Source organism: Stegostoma tigrinum, chromosome 17 (assembly GCF_030684315.1).
Source record: "Stegostoma tigrinum isolate sSteTig4 chromosome 17, sSteTig4.hap1, whole genome shotgun sequence".
NCBI lineage: Eukaryota > Metazoa > Chordata > Chondrichthyes > Orectolobiformes > Stegostomatidae > Stegostoma > Stegostoma tigrinum.
Window position 1 is genome coordinate 40,333,072 of NC_081370.1, and position 24,204 is coordinate 40,357,275.

At 42.6% G+C, this 24,204-nt stretch overlaps 1 protein-coding gene across 2 annotated transcripts in view; it reads right to left on the reverse strand.

Annotated features, from left to right (window-relative positions):
* Positions 1 to 24,204, reverse strand: part of kiaa1549la (KIAA1549-like a) — a 254,858-nt gene that overhangs the window by 47,968 nt on the left and 182,686 nt on the right. For both annotated transcript variants that reach the window (XM_059652107.1, XM_059652108.1), the window contains exons 13-14: positions 19,760 to 19,938; positions 3,451 to 3,653 (exon numbers count right to left, since the gene is read on the reverse strand). In XM_059652107.1, coding sequence (XP_059508090.1) covers positions 3,451 to 3,653; positions 19,760 to 19,938 — 382 coding nt within the window. The remainder of the gene's footprint in view (positions 1 to 3,450; positions 3,654 to 19,759; positions 19,939 to 24,204) is intronic.

Below are 24,204 nucleotides of genomic sequence, written 5' to 3' on the forward strand. Positions count from 1 at the left end.
GTTTGAAATCCAATATTGAATCTTTATCCACCACCCTATCAGGCAGAATATTTCAAATTCTAAACACTCACTGCATTAAAACTGACTCTCTGGCCAATCATTTTAAATCAGTCTTTTCTAGTTGTCAGCCATTAAAAAATAAGCCTTATAATTCTCTAGCACCTTTCACAATCTCAGAATTTCTTAAAGTGCCTTTCAAACAATTAAGGACTTTTGAGACATAGTCCCTGTAGTCGCGTAGAAAATGCAGTAGCCAATTTGCACACAGCAGGTTCCCACCAACAGCAGTGAGATTATGATCAGGCCATCTGCTTTCTCACAATGTTGAATGAAGGCTAAATATTCCCCAAGATGGCAGGGGTTTACTTCAGTTACTCTTCTTCAAAGCATTGTTTTGGCCACCACACTGTATAAATGGGGCAATGGGTTACTTTCTCATCCAAAACATAGCGACTCTGACAGAGCAGGGCTGCAGAATTTGATTCTTTTATAGGATGTGGACTGAGCAAAGCAAGCAATTGTCGGCTAGTGAGCCACATTATTGAGCTCCGGCAGTCCCTCTGGTAGGAACAATGCAGGACTTTAGGGGAGGTAGTTCCAGGATTGTGACCAGAAAACTGTGAAGTAATAGTGGTATAGTTCCAAGTTAGGATATTGTGTAGTTGGGGGGGAACATGGTGGTATTCTCACACACCTGATACCCTTGTCCTCTAAGTCACAGAGGCAATAGGTTTGGAAGATGTCACTGAAAGAGCCTTGGTGAACTGCTGTTGTGCATCTTGTAGATGGTCTGCACTGCTGCCACATGTAAGGTGGTGCCAGTCAGTGGGCTGCTTTGTCATGGGCAGCGTTGAGTTTCTTTAACATTGTAACTGCACTCATCAAGGCAAGTGGACAGTATTTAATCACACTCCTGGCCTGTGCCTTATAGATAGCGGTCAGGCTTTGGGAAGTCAAGGGCTGAGTTCCTCACCCAGTCTTTGTTGTGTCCTTTAGCCACAGTATCTAGACAGCTAGTCTGATTCAATATATGGTCAATGGTAACAACCTCCCCGCACCCACCCCCGGCCCCCCCCCCCCCCCCACCTCCAAGTAATAGCATATACTTCTAAAGTGCATATCTAGAGTGGAACCAGAAGCTAACAGTGCTTTGGGTTTGAGGCCTATAAAGCCACTAACACCTTACAAAAATCATTTATTCCCTACAGTGCAGATAAAGGCTGAATGGCCAGTACCAACCCTCCAAAGAGCATCCCACCCTGGCCCACTCCCCCATCTTACCCCTGTAACCCCACATGAATCTCGGCTAATGAACCAAGCCTACAATCCCTGAACACTATGCAGCAGTTTTGCACGGCCAAGCCACCTAGCCTGTACATTTTTGGACTTTGGGAGCAAACCAGAGCGTCTGCCGGAAACCCATGCAGACACAGGGAGAACTTCACACAGACAGTCGCCTGAGGCTGAAATCGAACCTGGGTCCCTGGCGTTGTGAGGCAATGGTGTTAACCACGCTGTCCCTTTGTTTATCTATATCAATCACAATTTTTAACAATTCTGTCAAACCCTCTCTTAACCTTCTCTGCTCTGCTGAAGTGAGCAGGCCTAGATTCTGCACTCTTTCCAAAGAGCTGAATCTGTCATCACTGGAAACATTTTACTGAAACATCCATCAAATACCTCAGGCAAACTTAAGGTCAAGACAGAACATATTGCTGCATATTTCTGGGAGGGGGGGTGAAATTGGATCTTGTGAGAGCATATAGAGAGAAAGAGACTTCACACACTTTTCAAATTGGTGTCTGTTGCTTGTGTGCAATTAAATAAATGTTCTTTCAATATCTTCAAGGTGAATTTTGAAGGTATTTTCAATCATCCCATTTTAATATTTGTGTCAGTTCAGCTGGAAGCCCATCTCCGTTCACTGATTTACAGTTGCTCTATTTTGATTCAAGGCAGCTTTTAATCATCCAACCCTGCCAAAAATGATTTACAAGACGTCAATCTTGCAAGACATGTGAAATTTTAGCCATCACTTTTGGAGGCAGAGGTACATATGTCAACACTTTTTCTATTTTTGGAATACCATCATTACTTGTCTGCATTTTAAGCAATGCAAGCTATTTGTTAATTTTCCCACGCCACCATGTTGTAAGTAAAAATAATTAAAATTAGTTTTCCTTCAAAGCAAAGAGGATTGTTTTAGGAATAAGACAATGAAGGCCCCTTCTCTTAGGCATTACCTGTGGTTTGGTACAAAAACCAAGTTGCTGGAAAAGCTCAGCAAGTATGGCAGCATCTGAGAAGGAAAAAACAGAGTTAAGCAATTCTGAGGAAGGGTCACCGGACCCAAAACGTTAACTCTATTTTTCCTTCTCTGATGCTGCCAGACCTGCTGGGCTTTTCCAGCAACTTTTGTTTTAGTTCCTCGTTTACAGCATCCACAGTTCTTTTGCTTTTTACCTGTGGTTTGGTGACTGGCCCCTCAACTCACAGTTAGAATGTTCAAGTTTCACTCCAGAGAGCTGAATGTAAGTATGAAGCTGACATTCTCGTGCAGTATGGAGTACAGTGACAGTGTTATCATTCAGATGAAATATTAAATCAAGGTTGCCCTGCTCAAGTGGGCATGGCACTATTTCGAGATGAGCAGAGGGGCTGTCTCCATGTGAATATTTATCCCTGAATCAATTTTTCAGAACGAGATTGTCTCTTTTTTTATAACACTGCTGCGTTTCAGAGTTTGCTGTATGCAGAATCGCTGCTGTGTTTTCCATATTTAGCAGCAACTACAGAAATACTTCATTTGTTGGAGAGCACTTTCAGACATTCCAAGACCATGAAAAATGATGTTAAAAAGCGCAGATTTGTTTTCCCTTAAATGTAACTCTTCTCAACAACAGCTAACATGTTTTGAATAGGTTGTGGCTTCTTTAAAATTTGATACTGAGGAACTTCCTTTCAGTTTGTCAAGTAATGTACAAGGGACCGCTGATTTATGAACATCTGACTTATGAACACTTGTACTGTAGTAAAGTGATCCCATAGAGGGGTGTAATTTTAAAAATCCGACAAACTTCTCCTGTACTTGTGAGCCACTATTTGATAATCTTCTGCATCATGTTCCAACTTGCGTATAAAATTGACTTGTGAATGAACTCCAGAACAGCTCTCAGGGGACTGCCTGTACAAAATTAGGAACCGATACAGCGCAGAGATGGCCATTTGGCCCATCACCCTTATCCTGTTTCTTTAAAAGGGTTATCTAATTTGTCCATTTCCTTGCTCATTGCCCATAACAGTGAATATTTTCCCCTCCAAACTTCCATGTCATTCCGTTTTGAAGGTTATTATTGAATCTGCTTCCAACATTCTTTCAAATTTCAAAGGGTTACTGTTAATTCTTCAAGCAATTTTTCCTGAACTTTTATTGCATTACATTGTTCGTACCTGTTTCGAGATTCAGTGAATGCAGAGGACACCTGCGTTTCAGCTTCCATCTGTCCCTTCTCATGCAATTTCCTCTGCTTCTCCATTATTGCTTGATTATTTTCTACTTCTGGGAAATCATAATACCCTTTCCTCTTTGCCTTCAGGCGTAATTTGTTCCGATAGTGCTCAATATCAGATTTCTGTTTCAGAGCCTTGTTTACCTGTGTAAGGAAGAGTGAGAGAGAGGTGAGGCAGAGTGGAAAGCGGACATTCACTGAAAGCATTCAATTTTGTCCCAGGTTCTCTGTGCTTACTTGCCACAGCAAAATATAACCTGTGTTCATGTTACAAAACCTACTGGATGGAATTGTGCTGGGAATATAGCAGTTTGTTCATGGTGCACTCCCTATTAATGAATAAATTGATGAGTAATTTCAAGGGATTAAAAGAATGGTGTGAGATGCAATATTCAAAAACTGATTTACATTGTTTAGCTATTTGCCACACACAACTGCTTTCCTGCCCTTAGTCTCCGAGCAACTGAACAACTTTCTGAATTTACACATTAAGCACTCATTAAAGACATCACAAAATATTAAGGAATTAGCTTAAGTCCATTTTCTTTCATGTGATCATTGTCAATGCAATGTCAATCCACTTTGTAGCAAAGGTGAAAAATTAACTCATTTTCATTCGTGCAAATAGTAAATCATTGTTAGAGATTTCAAAACTTAAAATGTTAAAACAAGTTATTACATTTCCTTACCACTTTTCTTTCTTAACCCATTTTATTTCCTGTACCTGATTTGAAACTAATTCACCCGGTCTGTTTCTCCACCTTCCCTTGATTTCTTTCTCAACCCTGAAATATCACTAAGTAAGGAGAAGGACTTAGGGAAAATCATTGCCTCATTGGTCTCAATCTCTACAATTTCTCCAGTCCCACCACCCTGCCAAATATTTTCATTCCTTCAATCCTGGCTCCTTGAACATCCCAGATATTGAGTGGTGCTCCACCAGTGGTCATGCTTTCAAATGCACCAGCTCTAAGCTCTGCAAATCCCTCGCTGTCCTCCCATAGAACTCTCCTTAAACCGACCTCTGTCTCCAAGGTATTAGCCATCTGTGTTAATAGCACCTAATATGGTTCAACATCTAATTATGCTTTAGAAGGCTCCTGTGAAGTGTCTTGGAATGTCTAACATGTTAAAAATCTGTATAAATTTAAATTGTTGTTATCATGGTTACAGTCAGAAATAACAATTTACTCACAGCAAGGAACCAGAAATGGAATTAGCATTTGCTTTGGGCGGTGTTGTTTAATGGCTAGGGACCAGCCGGGACACTGGGGACAAGGCAATCTGCTTCTTTTAAGTGATCAGTACAAGACCTTCCACATTCATATACATCCTTGATATAAACAGGTCGGACTTTGGGTCAAAGTCTTGTGCACCCTTTGACAGTGCAACAGTCCCTTGGTACCATTCTACGGTCAGAAACAGAGGGAGTGCTGTCAATTACAGCAAAATTACTCTGTAATGTGAGGATTGCAGCCTTTTACCTTGTTTCCCCACCACCCCCCACACCCCCCCCCCCGCCAATCCCATCCACCACCACCAAAACCACCCCCCCCCCACTTCTTGGGACATCAGTGTTCCTGGTAAGGCTGGCAACTATTGGTCATCGCTAATTTTCATTGAAAAAGTGGTGGCTAACCACCTTCTCAAATCACTGCAGCCCATCACAGCAATTCTGATACAACTGCGAGGCATCCTACTGCACTTCTGAGGGCAAGTAAAAGTCACCCACATTTCTGTAGGCCTGGGCTCAAATAAAGACCAGACTGGACAGGGACAGCATGCTTCCTTCCTAACGAGGACACGACAGTAAGCTGAGAGATAACAAAAACTGCCGACACTGGAGTCAGAGATAAAGCAGCACGGAGCTGGAGAAGTGCAGCAGGCCACGCAGCATCAGAAGAGCAGGAAATCTGACGTTTCAGGTCAGGACTCTTCTTCAGAAAACAGTAAGATGGCAGCTTCATTGCCACCATTACTGCACCTGTCTGGATTATTATTCCAGACTTTGGGATTAAGTAACATAACCACTGAGCTACTGTACCCAATTTTACATAATGATTAGACCACGTGTCAAACATTGTTTGAAATACAAAGCAATTCCATTAAAATCTAACTTCTTTCAACTTGAAGCCTGAAATTTACAAGCAACTGACTGATCTCTGGAATTTAAAATGGTTTGGATTCACACATAGTGTACTTAAACATTGACCTTGAAGGGAAAGATCATATAAATAGTTAAAACACTGCAAACATGCAGGAGATGCTCGGTTATATGGGGACAATACGATGGAAGGACAAACAACAATAGATGATACAAGTACCAGAGTGCATACTGTTGACCGCTCTGACATTGATTGACTATCATGGATGGCGCAATGTGTCCACTATAAATCCTACACATCATGATTTAAGATGCTACAATTAAAAAAAAACTCACAGCTCACAGGCTGTAAAGCTTGTTTTTACTAAGGACGACAATCTAAAGCTGACAAACATCTGGCAACCTGTGATACACAACTGATGGCAAAAAAACACAATCAATGCAGACTCTGCCAAACATCTGTATTCCACCAGCGCCAGCAAAGCTGAAATGAAAACAACTACCTGAGTAAGATGCAGTGTCTCATTAAAAAGAAGAGAGGCAGTGATTAAGCTTCAGTTGGAACATTCCTAAGTTAAGCATACAATGGTTTGCTGCTGCATCCTACAATACCACTCCAATCCCACCCCAAAGCCTGATATAATAAATAATAAATGCAATAAGCTCTTGCACATTCCTAAATGAAAGAATCCAGATGAAAAATTCCACAGAAGAGATGGTGTGCAGTATTGAACATATTGCTTTTCTTTCACTTTATAATCAGCTCCATCTGAAGTGGGGTTCGAAAGCTGCCAGCAATCACTCAGATCAATGTTGCTGTTATTCTTCCTGATGGCTGACGGCTTTAAAATCCATAAAGCATTTTGCTGTATGCACCAGTTACATTAGTACAGCTGTGTTGTATTTCTCTTTTATACAAGGTGAATGCCAACTAATTTTCAGGCCAGTAAAAGATCCTGCAAATTTACTGCCAGTACACATGGTGGTTCATGCATACACCATTAGTAAGAGCTCGCATTTAGAGGCAGCACTTCATCAAGGAGGAGCTATGGCTCAGCAGATACCACCATGACTACTCAGCCAGAAGGCTGACAGTTCGACTCCCCCTTCGGCAGAACAGCGCTCCTGATGTTTTAAAATGCAGTGTTAAGGAAATGCCGCTCTGTTAAAGATTCCCATTTTTTTTAAACCATCATATTTTGGGAAGTCCTAGCTAAAATATGGAATACTGGGACCCCAAATGGAGATGCAAGTTAAATTTTAGGGTCAGGAGTTCAGGGGCAGCAATGGCCAACAGGGGCTCAGCTGCAATAGCTGTATCCCGAACTCTAACAGGTCCCCACTCTCTCAGCTTGGATAGAGAAATCACAATTTTCAAGCTTCAAAATAGGATGTCAGTGGAAAAAGAGATGGGAATAACTCCATTAAGCGAGGCCCTTATGCATGAGCAACCCGAGAAAGTAAGTATTTTCTCTCTTCATTCTCAAAATGTTATGAAGCTGCAGGATAGACTATTACTGAAATACAGACCGATTCATTTAGCTAACACAAATATTTTTTTCACAGCGTGAGATTCTGAAAACGTAAGAATGTGCAGCGTTCAGGAGTTGCTCCTTATGCATGAGATGGATTTGCCAACCCTAGCTCAGCTGGAGCAATCCTTATCCTGAAATAAAAAGTTGGAGGCTCAAACACTACTTGGGGTGCTGCAGTCCTGAATTTTAGAGACCAAGGTCACCCTCCCCTTTGAGTTGAACACAAACAAAAACTTTCCTTCTCCATAAAGTCCTTGATCCCTTATGTGATGATAACACTTAGAAAATGTAGATTAACAGCCCACTGTCCATCTTCCCTTTGATTCGCGACCGGTTGATCAATTTGTTATTACCCATTTTCCATTGCTTCCATGATTTAAAAAGGTCCCTCAAGTCAAGTGTAGTGATTGTAATGAGGTCAACCAGGTGGAAGTCATAGAATATGAGTTCCCTGATTAGGGCTGTTAACCTGGTCCAATCAGACAGTGCTGGCTGACAGGAACGTCAGGGGTTCTGTTCACTCTGGGAAAGCCGTACCAGTGTCAGGTACTATGCACTTGTAAATAAAGGGAAACTTGATGGTAGGATACCAGCCTCTGTGGAGTTACTGCAAACGGGGTAACAAAGGAACCTTTATCATCGACATTCATTATTAAATTTAAGCATTCCTTCCTCCCTCCCCAAACCCAGATACTGACCCTCCATCTCTGCCTCCATGCTAAAAGAAACCTGGCTGATGAGTCTTTTAATTCTGAACACACTATAGATAAAATTTCCATATCATATAAATTATTGGGTAAAACATTCATTTATCTTGTGGTTAATGGATCAGTGTAACTAAAGACATATACAGTTCACTCCTCTGGCCCCAAACACAATTCATGACAAGCAATATCAACACTCAGAACGAGAAAGAGAGAAGACTGACAGAGAGAAGAACCACATAAAGCAAGAAAACACACTGAAACAGTAAACTGAGGGAGAAATGAAGACTAGGCAAATACATGCAGAAGTGTTCAGACAGTGACAAGAGAGAGAAATAGGGTGAGGTAGACTCACAAGTGGTAGAAATTGTTGCTCTCTTCTGTGTCATGATTGGCGATAGAGGGGCATTTGATCAGAATATAAGACAGCAAGTTAGAACCACTTTCCGAACATCCCACCTCTGTCTCAGTCCATGTCATGGGTTGTTAAATGTGCAATTTATGCTCACTGAATGCCTCAGCCTGCTGCCCCAGGCCTTCAACTAGGTGTAAGGGGGCACGTGTGGAACCCAAAATGCAAAACAGGTCAGGATTGCTTGCAGACACCCACAGGGCAGGGACTGATCCCTTATTCAAAGCTATGCAGTGATCAAGTGATCCTGGCATGAGGAAAAGGGCGGTGGTATTTTCAGACACAAGCCCCTGCCTTTCCATCTCCCCAGTAATCCTCACCTGACAATTCCCCTTCATGGGATAACTCGCGCCTGCCTGGGATCACAGGCCTCTGGGAGAAGTAGGACCAATCCAGTAGCAGCCATCACCTTCCCAGTGGCACTGCTGAGCAATGAGGAGAGCTTGGCCTCTGAATTATCTGTGACTCTTAGAGGGACATTCGCCCCAAGGGCCCTGGATCCCAGAGAAAGCCCATCATTATCCAGTTGACAATTAATCAGATGGCCTTCAGGAAAGAGGTGGCAGGCTAGACCCTATCTAAAGATAGTAGGAACTGCAAATGCTGGAGAATCTGAGATAACAAGGTGTGGGGCTGGATGAACTCAGCGGGCCAGGCAGCATCAGAGGAGCAGGAAAGCTGACGTTTTGGGTCGGGACCCTTCAGAAAAAATCCTCATGCCAGGATCACTTGATCACTGCATAGCTTTGAGTAAGGGATCGGTCCCTGCCCTCTGGGTGTCTGCAAGCAATCCTGACCTGTTTTGCATTTTGGGTTCCAAACGTATCCCCTTACACCTAGTTGAAGGCCTGTGGCAGTAGGATGAGGCTTTCACTGAGCATAAATTGCATATTTAACAACGCATTTTTCAGAATAAGAGTCCTGACCTGAAACGTCAGCTTTCCTGCTCCTCTGATGCTGCCTGGCCTGCTGTGTTCCTCTAGGCCCTATCTATCCTGTCCACTGACCAAAGCCCAGAGACAGAACAAACACAAATGAGACAGAATGGATGAAAGTAGATAGAGAGAAAGTGAGAGAGAGAGAGAGAGAGAGAGAGAGAGAGAGACACCAGAATCACAAACATCAGAAAGAAGAGAAAAGATGTGTATGACAGAACACGAGAGAAGAAAGAGACTAAGAACTTTTAAAATTTCTAATTATTGTTTAAATAATAGGTCAAAATAACATTTCAGAACACTGAGAAAACAGATGAATTTCACTCGATACACAGTTTGACAGGGCATGACAAGAAATTCAGTTCTGATGAGGGTCAGCAAGCTGAAACTTGAACTCTTCCTCTCCACAGGTGCTGCCTGACCAGCTCAGTTTTTAAAGTGGTTCTTATTTCAGATTCCCAGCATTCTCAGTGCTTTGCTTTCATAAAAGAAATTCAGTTCTTTCTCTGTAATTGCACCTGAAGTAACCTTGACTCCTGCATGCTGAAATAGCTTTACTATCAAGTGAGCATCTGCACAAAGAAATACTTTAATAAATTTATGATTCATGAATGTAAAGAATCACTACATCTCTTATTTGTTCATGAAGCGTGCGCATCATTGCAAAGGCCAATATTTGTTGCCCATTACTAATAGCCCTGACAAGGTGGTCATGAGCTACTGTCTTGAACTGGGCAACTGTGAGGAAAGGAATTCCAAGTCAGGAAGCTATGTGGCTTGTAGGGGGAAATTTAGAAGTGACAACATTCCCATGCATCTGCTGCCCCTGTTCTATTAGATGGTAAAGGAGCTGGCTAAGGAGGTGTAGACAGCTGTAACTGTGCACCTTGCATGGGTGCACAGAGCAGGCATTGTGTGCAGGTGGTGGAGAGGGTGAATGTTTAAAGTGGTGAATGAGCTGCTTTGTCCTGGATGCAGTCTTGAACATTGTGTGTGTGTGTGTGTGTGTGTGTGTGTGTGTGTGTGTGTGTGTGTGTGTGTGTGTGTGTGTGTGTGTGTGTGTGTGTGTGTGTGTGTGCGCATGTGTGTGCGTGCGTGTGTGTGTTACTTGCCACAGATATCGCCTGGAATTCTACTGACGTAATCTGACGAGAACCAATGTTTTTTTAATATAAGTCTCATAACTTCTTTCAACAGTCCCAAAATACTGCAACAAACAATCTAACAGAACTTCAATAGATTTTATTAAAGAAATTTGTTGGTTATTGATCTTGCTGCTGCTTATGGGGTTTGGAGAGAGATTAATACATTCCTTACATTTGCTTATCCAATAACTGTGACTGACCTAAAAAAGAAATTCATCAGGTTCAGTCCAACTCACCCTCTTCCTTAATTTTACTTTTCTGTATATTCAATAATGGCAGTAAATTCAGCGCAATGTAAAAGAGGCAGCCCATCATATCCTATCAATTTACTTGTTGGAATTCTGTTTCTTTCTCAAATTGTGTGATCCTTCTTTCTTGGTCTCTATTTCTTTCTTTCTATTTCACTATCCAAGTCTACCTCCCTGTCATTTTCTCTATTTTCATATTTGAGAGTCTATTCTGAAATGGACTGCTATTGATAATTAGTAAATAAGTATGATTTGATAGCCACTGCAGAAACACAGCTGGAGGATGACACAAGTTGGGACCTGAATTTTGAAGGTTATGTGACATTTAGGAAAGATGTAAAGCTTGGGAAAGGTGGAGGGATGGCTCCATTAATTAATGGAGGACAATAAGGAGACAGAACCTAAATTCAGCGAACCACAGCACAGATGCGGTGTAGTGAGAAGAGAAACCAGAAAGGTAAGTGATAACTTGCTGAGAGTAATTTTCAAGCTCCCCAGTTGTAACCTTACAGTAGCATGGAATGTAAAGGAAGAAACAGTGGAAGCCTGGTGGAAAAGTATGGTGAAATCAAAAGGAATATTAATCTCCACATGAACTGGAAACATCAGATGGCCAAGGAAGTCAAGTGGAAGTGTTCAAGATTGTTTCTTAGAACATGTTCTGCAACAGACCAGATAGCAGATTAGATGAGATAACGCAGTGTGGAGCTGGAGGAGCACAACAGGCCAAGCACCATCAGCAGAGCAGGAAAGCTGACGTTTTGGGTCGGGCCCTTCTGCCCCATTTCTGAAGAAGGGCCTGGACCTGAAACGTCAGCTTTCCTGCTCCTCTGATGCTGCCCGGCCTGCTGTATTCCTCCAGCTCCACTTGGTATTATCTCTGACTCCAGCACTGGATGTTTTTACTATCTCTGAGCACATAAGATGAGTCCTGGCACTGAGAGATAGTTAATAAACGGCTTCATAGTGAAGGCAATCCCAGGTCGCAGCGACCATTGTATAATGAATTTTACATTCAGTTTGAGGGACCAAGAACTGGGTTTAAGACTAGCATTTTAAACAAAGGCAATTAGGATAGTATGAAAGCAGAACTACTGAAAGTAAACTGGTAATTGGGTCAATAGAGACAGAAATTTGAAGGACCATTTCACAATGCAAAAATTAGATCTATTCCAATGGGAAAAAGAAATTCCAAGGTGACGACACACCATCTGTGGTTCACTAAAAAAAAAGTTCAAAATAGTATCAAACTTACAGAAAAAGCATATCATTATGCAAATATGGGTGATGGGTCAGAAATTTAGACAAAATATCAAAAGAAAACGCTAGAAGATCGGTAAGGAAGGAGAAATAGAGTACGAAAGAGGAGATGGTGAAAATGTAAAAGCAGGTATAGGATTTTCTATAAATAATTCAAAAAGGAAAGTGTTAACAAAGTAAATGAAAAAGAGAGTCTAGAGAATTCATAATGGAAAATAGGGAACTGTTAAATGAAATGAACAGGTATTTTGCATCGATCTTCACTATAAAGGGCACAAGTAACTTCCAAGAAATAACTACATCAGGAAAAAAGTAAGAGAGAGACAGAGGGACGCATGAAAATTACAATCGTTGGAGAAGTGGTACTGAGCAAATTGTTGGAGCTGCATGTTCACAGATCCTGTTTCCTGATGGGCTTCATCCTAGGGGCTTTAAAGAAATGGTTAGTGGAATACTTGTTAGATTTAACATCTCAAAATTCCATATGTTTTGGGACGACTCCTTTAATTTAGAAAATAGCAAATATATTCCATCATTCAAAAAGAGATGAAAAGCAGTAAATTTCAGGACAGTTAGCTTAATATCAGTCAGTAGGAAGATGTCAGAAGTTATTAGGAAAGACATTACAGCAAGGCACTTGGAGAAAATTAAAGTAATCAGGCAGATTGCTTGCAGTGGATAAAGGGAAACCACTGGATACACTGTAGTTAGATTTTGAGAAGTCATTTGATAGGTAGTGGTGGGGCAGCACTTCAGAGATTACTGAGGGAAATGCTCTATTTTTGCAGTAGCAGCGGGAGCAGTGACAGCGAGGACCAAGGGGCTGCCAGGAAGCTAAGTTCATCCTGAAAAACTTACCGAGTAAATAGGCGGAGTGCATGCTGAGCAGGAGTGGACATGGGATGGCTGAGTAGGTGAGGTAAAATATTTGGGCGGTTGCTTTACCCGAAACACTACCCTCCCATCCATCCTCCTCCTCTAACCAAAAAACAGGTTCTGAGCGCCGATTTTGTAGTTTTGTTTTCTCTATAGTCCGTTTGGGAATTCAGAACAATGGGAATGGATGTTAGGGCAGTTGCATGCTCCTCCTGTAGAATGTGGGAGGTAAGGGGCACCACTAGTGTCTCCACTGACTTCATCTGTGGGAAGTGCACCAAACTCCAGCTCCTCGGAAACCGGGTTAGGGAACTGGAGCTGGAGCTGGATGAACTTCGGATCATTCGGGAGGCTGAGGGGGTAATTGAGAGGAGTTAGAGGGAGGTAGTCACACCTTAGGTGCAGGAAAAAGGTGGATGGGTTACAGTCAGGGGACAGGAAGGGAAAGGGCAGACAGTGCAGGGTTCCCCTGTGGCCATTCCCCTCAATAACAAGTATACCATTTTTGGATACTGTTGGAGGGGACGACTTTCCAGGGGTAAGCCATGGGGTACAGGTCTCTGGCATAGAGTCTGTCCCTGTTGCTCAGAAGGGAAGGGAGGATGGGAGGGCAGCATTAGTCATTGGGGACTCCATAGTTAGGGGGACAGAGAGGAGATTCCGTGGGAACAAGAGAGAGACTCGCGGTTGGTGTGTTGCCTCCCAGGTGCCAGGGTCCGTGATGTCTCGGATTGTGTTTTCAGGATCCTTAAGGGGGAGGGGGAGCAGCCCCAAGTCATGGTCCACATAGGCACCAACAACATAGGGAGGAAAAGGGATGGGGATGTAAGACAGAAATTCAAGGAGCAAGGGTGGAAACTTAGAGCTTGAACAAACAGAGCTGTTATCTCTGGTTTGTTACCCATGCCACGTGTTAGCGAGGTGAGGAACAGGAAGGGAGAGCAGTTGAACACGTGGCTGCAGAGATGGTGCAGGAGGGAGGGATTCAGATACCTGGATAATTGGGGCTCACTCTGGGGTAGGTGGGACCTCGACAAACAGGATGGTCTATACCTGAACCAAAGGGGTACCAATATCCTGGGGGGAGAATTTGCTAATGTACTGTTTAGAAGGGGTGGACGCTAGGAAGTTGTTTCTGTTAGGCAGGGAGACTAGGACCCGTGGGCACAGCCTTAAAATTGGAGGGGGTAAATTTAAAATGGAAATAAGGAGGCATTTCTTCAGCCAGAGAGCAGTGGGCTTGTGAAATTCATTGCTGCAGAGTGCAGCGAAGGCCGGGACGTTGGATGCCTTCAAGGCAGAGATCGACAAATTCTTGATCTCAGAAGGAATCAAGGGCTACGGGGAGAGTGCAGGGAAGTGGTGTTGAAATGCCCATCAGCCATGATTTAAATAGCCGAGTGGACTTGATGGGCCGAATGGCCTTACTTCCACTCCTATGTCTTATGGTCTTAATGCTCTTTGGGAGGGTTTAAACTAATTCAGCAGGGGATGGGTGCCTGAATTGTAGCCCCAGAGTACGGGAGGGTGAGAGTAGTGAGGTCATGAATAAGGTTTCAAGGTCGCAAGAGTGTTCCGGCAGGCAGGAAGGTGGTTTGAAGTGTGTCTACTTCAATGCCAGCAGCATCTGGAATAAGGTGGGTGAACTTGCAGCATGGGTTGGTACCTGGGACTTCGATGTTGTGGCCATTTTGGAGACATGGATAGAGCAGGGACAGGAATAGTTGTTGCAGGTTCCAGGGTTTAGATGTTTCAGTAAGATCAGGGAAGTTGGTAAAAGAGGGAAACGTGTGGCATTGTTAGTCAAGGACAGTATTACGGTGGCAGAAAGGATGTTTGATGAGGACTCGTCTACTGAGGTAGTATGGACCGAGGTTAGAAACAGGAAAGGAGAGGTCACCCTGTTTGGAATTTTCTATAGGACTCCAAAAAGTTCCAGAGATGTAGAAGAAAGGATTGCAAAGATGATTCTGGATAGGAGCGCAAGTAACAGGGTAGTTGTTATGGTAGACTTTAACTTTCCAAATGTTGACTGGAAATGATATACTTTGAGTACTTCAGATGGGTCTGTTTTTATCTAATGTGTGCAGGAGGGTTTCCTGACGCAGTATGTAGATAGGCCAACAAGAGGCAAGGCCACATTAGATTTGGTACTGGGTAACAAATCAGGCCAGGTGTTAGATTTGGAGGTAGGTGAACACTTTGGTGATAGTCACCACAATTCAGTTATGTTTACTTTAGTGATAGAAAGGGATAGATATATACTGCGCGGCAAGAGTTATAGCTGTGGAAAGGCAATTATGAAGTGATTAGGCAAGATTTAGGATGCGTAGGATAGGGAAGGAAACTGCAGCAGCTGGGCACAATTGAAATGTGGAGCTTGTTCAAGGAACAGCTACTGCGTGTCCTCGATAAGTATGTACCTGTCAGGCAGGGAGGAAGTGGTTGAGTGAGGGAACCGTGGTTTACTAAAGAAGTTGAATTTCTTGTCAAGAGGAGGAAGGAGGCTTATGTAAAGGTGAGGTGTGAAGGCTCAGTTAGGGCGCTTGAGAGTTACAATTTAGCCAGGAAGGGCCTAAAGAGAAGAGCCAAGAAGAGCCAGGAGAGAACATGAAAAGTCTTTTACAGGTAGGATCAAGGAAAGCCCTGAAGCTTTCTACAGGTATGTCAGGAACAAAAGAATGACTAGAGTAAGATTAGGCCCAATCAAGGACAGTAGTGGGCAGTTGTGCGTGGAGTCCAAAGGGATAGGAGAGGCGATAAATGAATATTTTTCGTCAGTATTGACACAGGAAAAAGACAATGTTGTCAAGGAGAAGGCTGAGATACAAGCTTTTAGACTAGATAGGATTGAGGTTCATAAGTCCCCTGGGCTGGATGCGGTTTATCCTAGGATTCTCTCGGAAGGTAGGGAGGAGATTGCAGAGCCTTTGGCTTTGATCTTTATGTCGTCGTTGTCTACAGGAATAGTGCCAGATGACTGGAGGATAGCAAACGTTGTCCGCTTGTTCAAGAAGGGGAGTAGAGACAACCCTGGTAATTATAGACCAGTGAGCCTTACCTCAGTTGTGGGTAAACTATTGGAAAGGATTAAAAGAGATAGGATTTATAATCATCGAGCAAGGAATAATTTGATTAGGGATAGTCAACACGGTTTTGTGAAGGGTAGGTTGTGCCTCACTAAACTTTTTTTCTTTGAGAAGGTGACCAAACAGGTGGATAAGGGTAAAGCAATGTATTGTGTATGGGTTTCAGTAAAGCATTTATAGAACATAGAACATTTCAGCAAAGCACAGGCCCTTCGGCCCTCGATGTTGTGCTGACTTGTCATACCAATCTGAAGCCCATCTAACCTACACTATTCCATGTACATCCATATGCTTGTCTAATGACGACTTAAATGTACCTAAAGTTGGAGAATCTACTACCATTGCAGGCAAAGCGTTCCATTCCCTTACTACTCTCTGAGTAAAGAAACTACCTCTGACATCTGTCCTATATCTTTCACCCCTAAATTTAAAGCTATGCCCCCTCGTGCTTGCTGTCGCCATCCTAGGAAAAAGGCTCTCCCTAACCAGCCTATCTAACCCTCTGATTATTTTATATATTTCAATTAAGTCACCTCTCAACCTTCTTCTCTCTAATGAAAACAACCTCAAGTCCCTCAGCCTTTCCTCGTAAGACTTTTACTCCATACCAGGCAACATCCTAGTAAATCTCCTCTGCACCCTTTCCAAAGCTTCCTCATCCTTCTTATAATGTGGTGACCAGAACTGTACGTAATACTACAAGTGCGGCCGCAACAGAGTTTTGATTAGGGTCCCCTCGGTAGGCTATTGCAGAAAATACGGAGGCATAGGATTGAGGGTGATTTAGTGGTTTGGATCAGAAATAGGCTAGGAATAAGAAGACAGATGGTGGTGGTTGATGGGAAATGTTCACGTGGAGTTCAGTTACTAGTGGTGTACCGCAAGGATCTGCTTTGGGGCCACTGCTGTTTGTCATTTTTATAAATGACCTGGATGAGGGCGTAGAAGAATGGGTTAGTAAATTAGCGGATGACACTAAAGTTGGTGGAGTTGTAGATATTGTGGAAGGATGTTGCAGGTTACAGAGGGTCAGAGACAAGCTGCAGAGCTAGACTGAGAGGTGGCAAATGGAGTTTAATGCAGAAAAGTGTGAGGCGATTCACTTTGGAAGGAGTAACAGGAATACGGAGTACTGGGCTAACGGTAAGATTCTCGGTAGTGTGGATGAGCAGAGAGATCTCGGTGTCCACGTGCATAGATCCCTGAAAGTTTCCACCCAGGTTGATAGCGTGTTATGAAGGCATACAGCGTGTTAGGTTTTATTGGTAGAGGGATTGAGTTTCAGAGCCATGAGGTCATGTTGCAGCTGTACAAAACTCTGGTGCGGCCGCACTTGGAGTATTGCATACAGTTCTGGTCGCCACATTATAGGAAGGATGTGGAAGCATTGGAAAGGGTGCAGAGGAGATTTACCAGGATGTTGCCTGGTAAGGAGGGAAGGTCTTATGAGGAAAGGCTGAGGGACTTGAAGCTGTTTTTGTTTGAGAGAAGAAGGTTAAGAGGTGATTTAATAGAGACGTACAAGATAATCAGAGGATTAGATGGGATAGACAGTGAGAGACTTTTTCCTCGGATGATAGCTAGCACGAGGGGACATAGCTTTAAATTGAGGGGTGATAGATATAGGACAGAAGTCAGAGGTAGGTTCTTTATGCAGAGAGTTGAAAGGGCATGGAATGCCCTGCCTGCAACAGTAGTAGACTCGCCACGTTTAAGGGCATTTAAACGGTCATTGGATAAACATATGGATTATAATGGAATAGTGTAGGTTAGATGAGCTTCAGATTGGTTTCACAAGTCGGCGCAACACTGAGGGCCGAGGGCCTTGCACTGCGTTGTGACATTCTATGTTCTATAAATGAAAGCTCTTCGGTAAAAGCTGGAATAGTGACTTGGAAGAAAGATTACTGGTTAGCAGGAAGCAATGAGTTGGCACAAATGAATCATTTTCTGCCTGGCAAGTTACAATAACTGGTGTGCCACAGCGATCAGTGCTGAGGCCTCAATGTTTTCCAATCTGTATATGTGACTGAGATGAAGGGGCTGAAGGTATAATTGCTGAATTTGCTGATAAGGCAAAGATGGGTTAGAGATAAGTTGTGAAGGATGCACAAGGATAGAAAATAACACATATAGGTTAAGTGATGGGCAAAGATCCAGAAAATAAAGTGGGAAAATGTGAAATCACTCACTGGCATCAAGAATTTTTTGAAAAGCAACGTATTATTTCAAGAGAAAGATTGTGGCGCAGTGAAGTGTAGTGGGAACCGAAAGAACTGTGGATGCTGTAAATCAGGAACAAAAACAAAGTTGCTGGAAAAGCTCAGCAGTTCTGGCAGCATCTGTAAAGGAGAAAACAGAGGTAACATTGCAGGTCCAGTGATCCTTCCTCAGAACAGTAGTGGGAAGCAGGTACCCTAGTACCTATCTATCACCCCCCAATTTAAAGCTATGTCCCCTCGTGCTAGCCAACATCCGAGGAAAAAGGCTCTCACTGTCTATCCCATCTAATCCTCTGATTATCTTGTACATCTCTATTAAATCACCTCTTAACCTTCTTCTCTCAAACAAAAACAGCTTCAAGTCCCTCAGCCTTTCCTCATAAGACCTTCCCTCCATACCATTGCAAATGGTTAATATGCAGAGACAGCAAGTGATCAGTAAAAGATTATCATTTATTGTGAGGGCAATTGAATACAAACGTCAGAGGTTAATGCCAAAGAAAATGAATGTAGACTTAGACATTAATTTTGCTTCTCTCTCCACAGATACTGCCAGATCCACTGAGTTTGTCCAACACTTCCTTTTTATTTATTACAGAAGTTATGACTGAGGGCACAAGTGAGACAATATCTGGCGTACTTTGTACAGTACTGGCCTTCCTTATTTGAGAGGGAAGTAGAGGTATTGGAAGCAGGTTAGAGAAGGTTTACAAGACTACTACATGAAATAAAAGAAAAGATTGAACAGGTTAGGCTTGTATTCTCTGGAACTTGGAAGGACATACTTGATAGAAACAGAAAATCCTGAGGGTTTTCGACAGGGCACATATAGAAAGAATGTTTCTCTTATGAGAACTCAGGGTTAGTGTTTAAAAAAGAAACCTTCATTTAAAACCAAATTAAAGGAGAATTTTTTTCTCACAGATGATCTTTGAATCTCTCGTCCTCAAATGAGGTGAAAGCAGAGTCCTGGAATATTTTAAGGCAGAGGTAAATAGATTCTTGACAAGCATGGAATAGGCAGGAAAGTTCAGTTATCAGATCAAAAATCATCTCAAATGATAAAACGATAGATCCCTATAGTGTGGAAACAGGCCCTTCTGCCCAACAAATCGACACTGACCCTCACGGCATCCCACTCAAACCCATCTCCCTATAACCCACCTAATCTACACTTCCCTGAATGCTATGGGGCAATTTAGCATGGCCAATCTGCCTAACCTGCATGAGGAAACCAAAGGAAACCCATGCAGACACAGGGCTGGAATACACAAATGCCACATAGACAGACAACACCTGAGGGTGGAATTGAACCCGGGTCCCTGGTGGTGAGGCAGCAGTGATAACCACTAAGCTAAATAGTGAATGGAGAAGTATGCTCGAGGAGGCACATGTTAATTCCTGCTCCTAATGCATGTATTCATACGTACACAACTAACTATCCATCTTCCTTTCAAATGCCTCCTGTAGCCACAGCCTACCGGGATAGGGCATCTCCTAATCTCACAACCTCTTGGTGTGAACAAATTTTCTGGAAATATTTCCAATCAGCTGATCTTGAGTTCTAAGAGTGCACCCAGATGTTCTAGATTCTTCTACAGTCTTACATGTTATTCTTTAGTTACCTTTTATTGGAGAGGATATTTGAAATCATTTCTCACAGTGGGTGGTCCTGTCACAAAACTCCCGCCTCAAAAATAAACAAGAACATCATGCTTACCTCTCCATTTAATGCCACTGCCTCTGGGCTCCTTTCTGATGCAGGATAACCAGGATGAGCTGTCAGAGGCTTGACTGAGAGGAGCTGAACGGACCCGGAGGATGTGTCGAATGGATCATCCGATGTCTTGGAGACGTGCTCAAACAGTGTGGCACTCTCCTCCTCATCACTGGCTGGTGCTGAATCATGTTTCATAAAGAATGACAGGTCATAACATAACATAACAGGCCAAGAGACAAGGCTTCCTAACAAATCACACATTCAGAATTTCACCCCTCAAGAGAGAACGAGCAACGGGGGCACAGCCAAACATTCTACTGGTGGGGAAACATATAGTCTCTACTGTCACTGGGTCAGAATCCTGGTACCACCTCCTTAATAGCATTACCCTACATTGCCTGGAGTGATTCTAAAAAGCGAGTCACCATAGGCTTTTCACAGGCAGCTCAGGGTCATCAACAAATGTTGGCTGTGCTAGCGTCACTCATATTCTACAAATGACAAAAAAAAATCTACTGTTAGTAAGAGAAACCATGTTTCATTTTGTTAAGATCATGTCTTATTATTTTTGCCTTATTTTGTTTAAATTGTTTTAAATGAGGAAAAAGAACTGTTTAAGGACCAAGGGGGGCAAGGGTTGCTGCGTAGTCCTAATGCATGTAACTTGATATTCATTGCGAATACGGTTTGCACCACTGTTGACGCAGATGAACTGGAGCTGAATGGTTGTGGACTAATGGAGCTGTGGCTGGCAACAAGCAGTGCATTGGTTTACGGTCTCTTGGCCAGTTACCAATCACAGAAGTCTTCTGCCTGTCTACAATTATGTTATTGGTAATCCAGTAAATAAACAGCTTTGGAACATGAACATGATAGTGAGTTGCAATCAGAGCTCTACCAGGTCAGGAGCTCTCCCTCTTCTAAAAAACACTTTAAGCCTGAGGAAAGCCCATTTGTCATTCCCTCAGCAGACGCTCTGAGTCGTGACTTTTAATCGATAGGTCAAAGACCTATCATTAGTGAACCAGCCACCCATGCCACTTGCAAACCAGTGGAAACATCTGGAAAAGGACAACTGAGAAGCAGCATTCTGACCAACACAAGAGTCATTAAGAACCATCTCAGGAACCACTGAACAGCCATCCCAATCTTCTTTTCTGTCCATAACACCCATGTTATTTTCTTCTCCTGCCTGTGTGTCTATAAGAGGATAGTTATGAGGGGAAAATGTTCTATTTAGCAGTTATGGGACAACAGTTCTTAACTGTCTATCTGCAGCTGGAGTTTAGTTACTTGAAATAAACAGTAACTTTTAGTTTTGAGTACAGGCACCTGATTTGTGCTTTCTGTCAGTCTGGGTTCACAAGAGAGGTTAATTCAAGAATCTTTCTGTATCTTTTAGAATCTTTAACTTATATGACGATTCCAAGAATACTGGGTCTTGAATTCAAGTGTGCTACCACAGGCAGGCAAACGATTCATGTGAAGCATAATTCCCCATGTCGACCTGTTTTATTAAATGGCCTGTTTCTGTGCTGCAAATTGTATACACCATGCCTAATATGTCATTCCCTAACGGCACAGAAAAGAAACCATTTTTATTTTTAATACAAAACAATTACTGGATATATGTTACTGCATAATTGTCAGTGTCATTATGATTGAAAGGGCACTGTATGAAGGAGTTTATTATAGTGAAGTTATGATACAAATGTTTTGCTTCAAGCAAGTTTAACAGTGAAGGAAAAAATCTAATAGGACTGCATTAACTGTTCATACAGTAAGATCACTGTAGTTAATATCTATCATCACCGAATCCCTACAGTATGGAAACAGGCCATTTGGCCCATCAAGTCCACACCACCCCTCTGAAGAGCATCCCACCCAGACCCATTCCCCTAGTTTAATCCAAACATCCCTGGGCACTATAGCATGATCAATCCACCTACCCTGCACATCTTTAGACTGTGGGAGGAAACCGGAGCACCCGGCAGAAACTCATGCAGAATGTGCAAACTCTACACAAACAGTTGCTTGTGGCTAGAATCGAACCCACATCCCCGGCGCTGTGAGGTGGCAGTGCTAAGCACTGAGCCACCATGCCATCTACAGTCAATGCTTCTGGAAACAAGGAATTATTTGTGTCAAGGATAGTATTTTGACACATTTCTGAGCTACGTAACTCATCAATGGCACTGCAAGCCAAAAAGTAATCAATAACTCTGCATCTATCTTGACTGCTTGTCGCACTCTCAGTCAATTCATTCTAATCAAACTTCTTAACTATAAGAAGCACTTCTGCTTTGGCTGAAATGATCCATGTTTCTTAATTTTAAACAAGAAATTAACAATTATGACAGAGCACACCATCAAATGCTTTTAACCAGTTTGCAGCTTTGAGATGGATCCCCACTTACACCACCTTCTGCTTTATAATCCATTGACGGAATGTTGGTGTCAGCATTTATTGTTCACATCTAATTGTCTTCAAATCCTGAATGCTCAAAGGTCACTCAGACAAACAGAAAGCAAATCAATTGCTTGTACAAAGGAGCTCAAAAAAAAGACGCACCATGTCTGTCCTGTACACCCCATCTTCTGCTATCTCAATGATCTTGAACCCCTGCAATCCTTCTGGTGTGGGCACTCCATCCCTCAGGGCACTGTGAGGGTACCTACTCCGTTCATCACCACCTTCTCAAGGGCAACTAGGGATGAGCAATAAATGCTGACCCAGTGAGCCATACCCTCATCCCACGGATGAAATTTAGAAGTGCCAATTGTGACTCAGTGCTTGCACTTGTACTCAAGCTGCCTGTTGATGCTCATACTTGTGTTCATAGCAGATACTTGCATTTATGCAGCACCTTCGCAAGTATTCAATGTAGCTTAGCTAGTAACACTCTGTGGCAGAAGATTTTGGGCAGACAGGCATCAGCTCATAATCTAGGCTGGTGCTCACAATGCGGTACTGAAGTCATGCTGCACTGTTACAATTGTACTTTTTCAGATGAGATGTCAAGCCAAGGTACAGTCTGGTATCTCAGTTAGATGGGCAGTTGATTGATATCCAGATCCATTACTTTAAAATTTAATTCCTTCCAGTGCCATTATACAGTGGCAGCAAAGTGTGCCATCTACACGAAGCTGTATAGCAACTTCCCAAACACCTTCCAAACCTGCAGTGTCTACCTCCTAACGAATAAGGACAGCAATCACACAGGGACACCTTTTACATGTTTCCATCCAGGTTGGACATCATCCTGACTTGAAATCACATTATAACAATTTCACTGCCATGCATCACAATTCTGGAATTCCCTCCCATCTGCATTGTGGATGTATCCCCACCACATGGACAGCACAGTTCAAGAATGTGGCTCACCACAAACTATACAAAGGCAGTTCCAAGTGGTAATAAATGCTGATCTCATCAGCAACACTCATTCCATAAATGAATAGAGATGATAGATCTCATGACATTAAGTAACAAAGAACAAGACTGATCTTTCCTGTTTCCAAGCCAACATTTACCTCTCTACCAGCTTTGCTAAAAAGCAGATTATATCATTGCGGTTTGTAGGAGTTCGTTCTACACAAATTGGATACCTAAATTACAGCAGTGGCTACACTTCAAAATAAAGCTTATTTGGCTGTCGGGTGGTCCTGATGATGGCAACAATACATGTTTGGAAGCTCATCTCAGGGTCAAAGATGACACCACGGTTGCAAGCAGCCTTATATAGGGAGAGGGATGGGTCAGTGACTAGACTGTTCAGTTTGGAAAGGGAAGGACGGACAACAACTTTCGATTTTCCATATTAAGTCAGTGGAAATTTCAAGTTATTCTACAGTAGATACTGAATAAGCTGGAAATCAAGCTCTACTATTCTTGGCATTGACGCAAACATTAAAGATTTTACCAAAATACACAAAGAACCCATCCAAATTACCTGTCAGGTGTACCCATACTGACCGAAAATTTGCACCACTTTTCTGTACTTGAGAAATACTAGCTATAACAAACAAAGAGATTCTACCTACAGGTAAACAATTATGAACTGTTGCCTTATCACCTTAACAGTTAAAACACTAAGCCCCTTCCTAAAAATCCTTATACACACATACAGGCAGGCAAAGAAAACGGCTGTTGGGAAAAAAAAACTGAAAAGCAGTTCAATGGCCCCAGTCCACACAGTTTGCCGAGATGATATTTTTGTTTGCCAGGACCTTTTGTTCTTTAATCTCTTTTCTCAGTTCTTCACAGGTAATTAGTACACTAACTGCAAAGTTTTAAGCTCACTGGTTAAAGGCCACAGTTTACAACAACTGATGAGGGAAAGTAAACTGACTTTCATCAGACTTTGGGTACTTTACAACAGAAAATATTGTGCCACCTGCTCGTCAAAGCTGTCAGAAGGTTTCTGCCAGTGTCATGTACACCC